Raw genomic sequence first — 9,673 nt, forward strand, 5'->3', positions numbered from 1 at the left:
ATAGTCTGTCGTTTGAGACGCCCTCTGCGATGTACGGCCACGGTAAAATTTCTCGCACTACCAATTCCCCTCCAATCACATCGAAGACCCACGACCGAAGCACGCAACGAATATCCTTGAAGGCGGTGTGGAAGTAAACTTGAGTGCCCCCATTTTTTCGGTCTTCCGGCACATATACACAGACAGCCGTTCAGGAGGCAGACATGACAAAAAGAGTCGTAAAACGTCACATGACGCGCGGTGCATTGGGCGTCGAAAGCGGCAGCAAAGACCGCCTGAAACGGCGTCAGATGTCCAGGAGTCTAGAGTTGATACTTACTCCGTATGTACGGAGTACTCTGTAACTAGTCTGATTGCTAATGCGCTGGCTGTCCCTTCAAGTCTAGCTTTTACCCTAGAAAAAGGAGCGGTCCATCCGGAACCTCTTTCCTTGATCTTCCGTCGAAGCTCCGACAATACGTATACCTAGAGACAGGTCTCGCCCAAGGCGCATTATTTCACCTCAATAATCCTCGCCCAAAACGGGATGATTTGGATTACCACGATGATTCCTTGCCAACTAGACCAGATTGGGATATTGAAGACGACTGCAAAGGAAGTCTCATCGCCAACAACCTCCTTCTTGTCTCTCGCACCGTGTCCAAGGAAGTTTCCCATCTCTTTTACTCTGGAAACAGGTTCCGGATTCACTACACCGAGGATTACGGCCTCCATAGACTGTTAAACCTCAGCGATAAAGCTTTCAACTCCATGACATATCTAGCAACCCTCCTCAACAGCTGTCCCGCTGGCTACGATATCGATGGAGTTTGCTGTTCGAAGAATGGACACCAATGTATCCGTCATCGTCCATGCAAACACATGCACCAGAAGCCTCTCAATAATACATCGAGACGGGACCAAAGGGTTATTGCGCAATGGCAGCAGACCGAGAAGCGCATCGCAGCCTCTATCCAGCCATCTCACATGAGCCTCTATCTCATCTGCGAGGTGGTCAATCTTCAAACCGCCCAGAAAATTGCTCAACCCTTCTTCGAGATGCCATCGTTGAAGAATTGCGGAATCCGGCTAGGTAAGGAACGTAATTAATCTGTCCAGCGATTGGCGGAAAGGGCACTCTGTCGCGCTACAGGTCGGCCGATTGATCAATTTGACTCCCACTTCCGGTATCAAGATTTGCCCAAAGAGATCCGACTGCTGGTACTCGAATAAAGCGATCTCATCGCGCCTCCAGAGATGGATGGTAGCCAGAAATGCATTCGCCCTTCTGCTCTGCCCTATGCGGTGCACCAAATCAGGACAGGGATGTTTTTGCTCCCGCAAGCACGCGGCGGCCTCGACGGACTGCCGCTATTTCCACAACCCATCCGCCATCTTTCAGGTCTGCCGAAGCACGAGAGAGGAGAGTTTGCGGGTATTCTGCTCCAAAAGCCACTTCGTCATCAGACCACGTCGAGGCTTCTTGAGCATCGCCGATGTCACGTACAATGTCCCGGAAGTTCACCTTTTCCTCGCACGAACACGAGATGGATTGCCATACCTACAATCCCTTGAGATCGCATTCCCGCCTGTTCTGGAAAGCTACTTCGATCTACAAGAGGAGGGTCTTCAGGCATGGATCGACGCCCTCAAGCTGCTTGAGACTGAAGCCATGTTGCCAAACCTGACGATCAAAATCCACATGTTCCGGACACCAGGCGAGTTGTTTCAGCTCAATCGCTTAACGCACATTCCGGGCTTCGAAGAGAAGGCCTTTACGTTGGTCAATCAGGTTGTAGGCCCAACTACCCGGCTTCAGGGGCTGAAGGATTGTTTTGTACTGGGAATGGCCTTATGATTTTCGAAAGGCAGAGTTTTTGAGAGAACAGGAGCAGATGCTGGAGAGGGCGGTTATGGGAGATGTATATGACAGTCGACTGAGAAGGGAGTACAAGCATCGAAGCATTTGGGCAAGAACCGAGGAGCATGACCATTTGGGGGATTTGGAGTGGTGATTACGACTTTTTCCCATTGGTTGCGAAACGCTTCTTCTCTCTGTCATGGCTAAAGGTTCATGGGGTAACTTTTTCCTGATGTGTGCTGGTGATTTTTGGCTTCTTTTCGTTGACAGTGGCAACTCATCCTTTTCTCTGGCCAGGTTAGCCATGTTCTATAAGCTTTGTATTCTTACTCCCTCCATCTAGCCCATCCACCATGGTATATGAAACATTTGTAATGTTTCCACATCGAGGCCCAACCAGCTCCTGCTCTTTCACTCCCACTCGCCATCTCATCTCGTTTCCAACCAGCATCTCTGAGTACTATTTCGCTCACAAGGCCAGCCACTACTTGGCAACCACAACATCGACGATGTATCTCCACACTCAACTCAATCATAACCTAGCCACTCCATCCCATCCCTCCCACTAACGCACCTACCACAAAAGCCACACATCCTATTCCTCCATACACCCTAACATCAAACCCGCTTCAACACCACCACTACATTCACTTCACTTCACTTCACTTCAGCTTATCCCTCCTCTCCCACCCGATCCTCCAAGCTCCAGCTCCAACATCCATGATCTGAAAACAAATCACTCTCAGTCTCTGGCATGCATGGAGGCATGCAAGCAAGCGAAGTACACCAAGGGACATTCAGGGGCAAAGACCTATCTATGATGGGGCAAAATAGTATCCCAAAATCTCATCTATCAACCTCGTAAGGACAGCCTTTATCGCCGGAAAATGTGTGTATCCTTATCCACCTCAGGGCTTGATAATCGTATGGTAGTCTACAATTCTGTCGATTTATTGAGGCACTTCGAGGGTGTGAAAATCGATGGTTTGGAATGTATGGAGGGGTTTAGGTGTTGTTACGCGGAACACCGTGCAACAGGGTATGGGGGGTGCTATAGAGATAGCGGAGAGTTACGAAGAAGCTATAGAAGGCAACTGTATGACTATGTCGATTGGTATGGTGAAGGCTGAACTATCTAAGTGCTATGGAGGCGAGGATAGAGATATGACGCGCAGGGCGCCAAGCCTGCCCTAGCCCTCAGCCCTAAGACCGGATGCGGCATAGCACTGGTGGAGCACTTGGCGCACAGCCAATGCTTGGCCAACGCCATGCCCATAGGGCATTTTGTGCCGTAACAGTTGCCGGCAGCAGAAAAAAAAAAGGCCACGGCCTCGTGGTCAGAGAAAAGAACAGAAATAAGCAGAAAAACAGCATCTCTTAGGGCTGAAACTCCTTCCGCTTTTGATCTAGCGCCGCAGCCGCCCTTGTGGCTCTCCATAGAGCGTCGAGCCGTCAGCTTGTCGACGCCCTCGGAGCCTAGAGAACTACCTCCTGAGCGTGTTCTAAAGCTGCTGAGTCCTCCCAAGTATCATCTTCCTCGTCATATCCTTCCCATCTGACTTTGTATGATATTGCCTCGCCATCAATGAGCTTGCCAACTATCTTCTCCACCTTCCATTATTCCATTCCTTGTTCGTCAATGTGGTCTGGCGGAGGGGGGAGGTTTCGTTGATAGGGATCATCATCAGGGCTTGGAGCAGGGTCAAGATGGATTTTGCTGATCACTTGGTGGATTCTCCAGGCCGCAGGCAGGTCCATTCGCAGCGCGTTGCCCTTGCCAACAGCCTCGAGGATTCGAAAAGCTCTAGTGTAGCGTGGAGAGAGTGCAAACTTGCGTGTAGAAGGCAGTGAGTAGCTCTTTGGCGAAAGGCGCAGCCTAGCCCAGCCGGAGTCAAACGATCGATCTTGGATTGCTTTGTTCATTATTACTTCTGCAGTAATCTGAAGCCCTTTGGCAGCTATATCTCTAGTAGCTTCGCGCTCTTGCACCAACTGCTCTAGCGCTTTTGGCATTAGCAGCGTTAGCTAAGTGCTAGGAGTAAAGCCGTAGATGACTTGAAATAGGGTCTGAGTAACGACAGAAGAGTAGTTGCTGTTAAAGTAGAACTTAATAGTGTGTAAGAACTCCTTCTAGTTGGCCTGTATAGCATTAATATAGAAATGTAGCGCTATTTTTAGCTCTTAGTTAATACGTTCTAATTAGCTATCTGCTAAAGGATGATACGCCGTAGTATAGATTAGTCGAGTGCTAGCTAGTTCGAATACTCTCTTCTATAACGCGGCAATAAATTAAGCGTCTTAATTAGTAGTAATAGTATTAGGTAAGCCATAACCTCTTCTGCAGAAAACGTTATCCTAGAGGCATTTGGCTTAATTCTTAGCCAACTGCGCCTTCTTCCTTGTTTTAAAAGCAACGTGTTTTAAGAATTAATTTATAATAATAATTATTATATTATGGCTGTCACGGCTGCCATGCTTGTCGCCCGCTAGCGCTAGGGCGCCGGGTATTGATTAGCACTAGACGTTAGTAAGGGGCATGCTTGCTATATAGAAGCGACCCCAGGGCCCTTACCGTCGACTCTTCAGTCTTAGGATAGCACTCAACATGGGCTGAAGATCTCGCGCACTCGTCGCCTGCTTCCAACGTGACACGTGACAATGGCTATCTTTAGGGGATAAATCAGTAATGAAATCTATTATTAAGGAGTAAAAAGGTTACAGAGGCACTAGAAGTGGCTTTAATAGTAGCACAAAGCTTACATAGTGTAGCTTATTTATTCCGCAGCCTATATAATAATATATGTAATTAAGAATCTCCTTACTCATCTTAGATTATTATAAGCTAGTAAGCGCTTTACACAGTCTAGTATAGCTGCTATAGAACTAATTATTATGCGTAGTCTTAAGCATTGCTTTTCTGAAGCTTTAAAGAATAACAAAGCATAGCTTAGCTTATTGTACGTTAATTCAGACCAGATTAGAGCCACTCTCTTAATAAAGTAGGGCATAAGGCTTATTAAGTAGTTACTAGAGGTTAGGAGCGAGTAAGAGCATGGCTTAAAGCTGCTTAAATAGCTTGTTAAACTCTTCCTTAACTTCTTTATAAAGCTAAGTAAGCTCTGCATTATCTAATCCTAATAATACTATGTTAAGATAAGCTTGCTTCTTCTCCTTAGGTTAATACTAGCTATAAAGCGTAACTAAGAGTCTAGATAAGGCATCTAGAATAACTATATCTTAGCCTTCCTTATAAATAATAGTTAAGTTATCTTAATACTAACTTAGAAATATAGCCTATCCTTGTTAATAAGTATTTATCTTAAGAGGAAATTATGTATATAGTAATTTTGCTACTAAAATTACTAGATTTGCTTAATAGTTAGTATAAATAATAGTCTTTATTTACTTAATATAGATTTGTAGATACTTAACTGCCTAAACTAGTCTAGATAACTCTAGATTTGTTAACTAATAGTTACGCTTAGCAGGCGTTAAGCACTTTAAGAGAAAGATAATAAGCCTTAGCATTATCTTTAAGGGCTTAAGAAGGTCTTTAGCTTCTGCGCCTTCGAGTTAATATATAGTAACGCTGAAACTAAGCTCTTTTGATGCGTCAAGAAATACGTATAACATCTTTGTAGGATCGAAATGATGTAGGATATCTGCGGCCTTAGTAAACGCGCTTTTAAGGTCTTGAAATGCGGTAGTATACTTGCTCTTTCAAAGCTCTCTGAATTCCTTTGCTCTGTAGCCTTTTCTCTCTTGCGGCTTTTCTGGTAGAGATCCCTTCTCTCTTCTAAGGCTTTAAAAGATAGTTATTTTAAGCAATTATAATGTCTTAGCGCGTTACGTAAAATAAGGAACTTGCTAGTGATGCTAACTTACAAAGCTAATAAAATATTCAAGGTCATAGCCATTCTTAGGTATATCCCACTTAGCTATAGCTGTAAGCTTCTTTTCTGCTATTAAATATCTAAGTCTGCTAACAAGTTTCCTAAGTGCTATAAGCTCTTAAAAGCTAAGATAAGTCTTTGTAACTTTAAAAATATAACTAGTATTAGTGAAACATTAAAATATAGCATCTAAATCATGTAAGTGCTAATTAAAAGGCCCTCTTATAAAGATATTAACGTTATTAATATAGATGTTAATAATCTTCTAAAGTAATCTAGTAAATAGTTGTTCAAAAATACGTTAGTTATAAGTAGGAGATATGAGGGCTTAACTAGTTAAGACAAGTCTCAACTAGAAGCTGGGTCCAAAGGGTTAGTTAAGTAGAACAAGAAGTGTAATAAATAACACTAAGATGTCTTCAACTTAGGTATGAGCTGATAACATGAGTTGACTACAAAGACTATGAAACTATCTAGGAAATAAGCGTGCTTATATAGGTTAAGAGATTCGTGCTTATAGCTGCTTACTCATGAGCGCTTGTAAGCGTTGCTTATTAGTCCCTCCTTATAAACACCTTGCTTAAGGTTGTCTCTGCATAAGTGTGTCCTTTCGCCAAGCCCCTTGGGCTTAGTTAGTTCTAGGGTCTCCTCACACAGGGTCTGTGTAGCCTTTAAGGCCTGTTAGTGCCTAGTGCGTTCACATACTATAACACTATCCCCTCCTCTCCTTAGCTTGGTCCTATAAGTTAAAAAAGTGTGTTATAACTTCTTAGGATTTTCTAATTTCTCCTTTTATAATGCCTTTATTTAAATCTTATATTAGTAAATTAAAGTCTTATATTTAATATTAAGCTTTATCTAAAAAGATAACTTTTTAAGGTTATTATATTAATATGCTATATTTAATATATAATTATAATAAGAAATCATGTTTCTTTTTTTTATATTCTTTAAAATATTTATATTATATAATAAAGAGTATTTTATATAATAAGAACTATTTAAAGAATATATTTTAAAAGCTTAAGTCTAAGAAGTAAAAGCTATAATAGGCTCTTTAAGCTCTTTATATATATTAATACTAAAATGCTTAAAAGACTAAGAGTCTTAATTATTATATAAAAGTACTTAAAAAGGCTTAAAGTATAATAATTACTTAAGAGACTTATTTCTTAAAGTAGAAAAAGCTTACTTAAGAATTATAATCTAATATTATTAAGATTAATACTTTTAATAAGTAAAAGTTAATTACTCTAATATCTTTTTTGTTTAATTTAAGTTTTAGTAATAATAATTTATAAGTGCCAAGCGGATCAACTTTAGAACAGGAATCGAACACACTTGTAACGACCTCAGGGGTCTATAGAAACTCGCTAAATGGGCAAGAGCTGATAGCTATCGCCTACGCGATTCCCCTAAGTTCACACCGCTGGCAACCCAGGGCGTCACAGCACACATCTTTGACGACCAGGTTAAGGTGCTTAAAGCCGCCTTCTTCCCGCCTCTACCGGAGGCACTGCTCAATGATATCGAAGACGCGGTGTACCCGCAGGCACATTACTGCCCTACAGCCATTACTAAAGAGGAGATATAGAACGCTATTCAGCGTACAGGGGCAAACAGAGCCCCGGGCCCTGATGGGATCCCTAACAAGATCCTTCAGGCCTGCGTTGACCAGCTTATACCTGCGCTTACCCATTTATTCTCTGCCTGCACGTTGCTAGGATACTACTCTTATGCTTTTCAGGAGGCCTATATACTAGCTCTAAGAAAACCTAATAAACCGGATTACTCTGAGCACCCAGCCTAAGATCCGACTCAAGGCTTAATGGCTCAGACCTTGTTAGCGATAACCACGGTCCTGCAACAGAATTAACAACTCCAGCATGCACCTGCAAAGTCAGAAAAGACCGCAGACGTTCCTATATTCAGTGGCCTAGGGCACAACACCCACAAAGACCTAGAGAGGTTTAGGGTGGGCCTCACTTCAAAATTCAGAGTTAATGCCGACAGATACCCCACGCCTATGTCACATGTCTACTACATATTCTCTCGACTTACAGATCGTGCCTCAGACGTCGCTCTAAATAACGTCAACAAAGAGATCTATCCGGATTAGATAGATCTAATCGAAGAACTAAAGCTTAACTTTGGTGATGCTGACCCGGAGTACTCTGCTATCTGCCGTCTCGTAAAGACGAGGCAAACGCACTAACCCTTCTCTGAATTCTATCCGGAGTTCAAGCAGACTGTTAGAAGAACGCTATTTCAGGACCATGGTCTTAAGGGACTACTCCGACTTGCACTATCTAAGGAACTCACAGAGAAGCTAGCCATGGTTAACGTCAGAGACATGTTATATAAAGCCTTCGTCCAAAAGTGCACTCGGCAGGACAACCTACTACGCGCTATGCTGTCACGACAGACAACCAGGTCATGGAAGCCGCCTATGAGTTCAACTGTCTCAGTTCCGGCCCCCGCCTGTCCCGTTGCGCCTGCCCCTGTTTCCTATGACCCTATGGATATAGATCACTCGGCCTGCAGAGCCTCCAACAAACGTGAAGCTGAATGAGAACGTTGACGCAATCTAAGCCTTTGTTACTACTGCGCGGGCCCGGACCACAGAGCTAATGCATGCCCAGAAAAGCTAAAGCCAAAGCCACAGAGCAACCTTTGTACCGTCTCTTCTACGCCTACTATAGCGTCCTCGACTCTGGTATTTACTCTAGCAACCTCGCAAGCAATTATACCTGTTACCTTAGCCTTCCTTACCCCTCTTCCTTTATCTAGCAATTATATTAATACAAAGTTATTAAATAAAGCAACCTTAAACTAAGTTATATTTAAAGGACTAAGAAGAGGTTAGTTGCTACTAATATAATAAATAGCCTAGTAATATAATTAGGTTTTATTTCTCTATATTTAATAGACCTTCCTCTTAACTCTAAGTGCCTCTTAATTAAGTATAACGTTAGATAATTTAAATATTAAGCTTTAATCAACTCTAGCTATTCTGTAATAGTATATATTAGTGAAGCTTTTGCGTAACTCTTCCCTTATAAAAAATTAGAAAATTAAAGAACTATAGTAGGCTTTAATAATTAGACCTTTATAATAATCTATATTGCTAAAGTTCCCTTGTCCTTTACACCTTTTAGTATTTATTAAGAAGTCCTGTTAATATTCGTTGTCCTTAGACTAAAATATAATATTATTCTTAGCTCTGTAGTGCCTGTTAGTGCTTAGCGTATTTACGTACTATAACAATTAAGGATATAATTAATGTTAAGCAAGTAAATAAGACCTTAAAGATATAAGTTAAGTAAGTAAGTTAATTAGAAGACCTAATTTATTACTTTATTATAAACTTTAAGGTCTCTAAAGACTTACTTAAAGACTATTTTAAAAGATACTTAATAAAAAAAGCGTTTAATTAATTAAATTAAAGCTAAATATAAGAAAATCTAATAAAAATATTATATAACAAATTTAGTTATATATATATAGCTAAATTTTAGATTAATCTAATTAGAAAGTTACTAAATTTAATAATAGAATTTAAAAGAAGTAAGCTTACTTTTTTATGCTTTTAATTAAGGGTAATTAATTTTTTAGAAAAAGAGATAATATAATAAATAAAGTATCTTCTTTACTATAGCATAAGAATTATATAGGACTAGTTACACACTTAGATAGTAATACTTAAATAGTAGTGCTAATAATATATTTATAATAGTATATAAAACTCTTGCTATTAAGCTACTATATTGCTAATAAAGGCATCTGTATAGTATATAGCTCTCTATATAAATATTATAAAATAGAAGATTAATATAACCTTTTTAGGAAAGTATAATCTCCTTTAAAGAGAAGCTATTACTTTTAGTCTTATAGATACTTTGTCAGATCCTTTGTATAAATTAACTAGTAGCACCCCTTA

The 9,673-nt window shown here is 40.9% G+C and overlaps 2 protein-coding genes across 2 annotated transcripts; one reads left to right on the forward strand and one right to left on the reverse strand.

The window, feature by feature from the left end:
* Positions 1-203: 203 nt before the first annotated feature.
* Positions 204-1,837, forward strand: EPUS_07465 (uncharacterized protein; the record flags this gene model as incomplete). The annotated part of the gene is made up of 4 exons (XM_007804189.1): positions 204-322; positions 387-1,072; positions 1,133-1,200; positions 1,235-1,837. The coding sequence occupies 4 exons, from the start codon at positions 204-206 to the stop codon at positions 1,835-1,837; spliced, it is 1,476 nt and encodes a 491-aa protein (XP_007802380.1).
* Positions 1,838-3,457: 1,620 nt separating this feature from the next.
* EPUS_07466 (uncharacterized protein) lies at positions 3,458-3,853 on the reverse strand (the record flags this gene model as incomplete). The annotated part of the gene is made up of 1 exon (XM_007804190.1): positions 3,458-3,853. One exon carries the CDS (start codon positions 3,851-3,853, stop codon positions 3,458-3,460), a length of 396 nt encoding a protein of 131 aa, XP_007802381.1.
* Positions 3,854-9,673: the final 5,820 nt, after the last annotated feature.

The sequence above is a fragment of the Endocarpon pusillum genome (assembly GCF_000464535.1).
Source record: "Endocarpon pusillum Z07020 unplaced genomic scaffold scaffold300, whole genome shotgun sequence".
In the NCBI taxonomy this organism is placed as follows: domain Eukaryota; kingdom Fungi; phylum Ascomycota; class Eurotiomycetes; order Verrucariales; family Verrucariaceae; genus Endocarpon; species Endocarpon pusillum.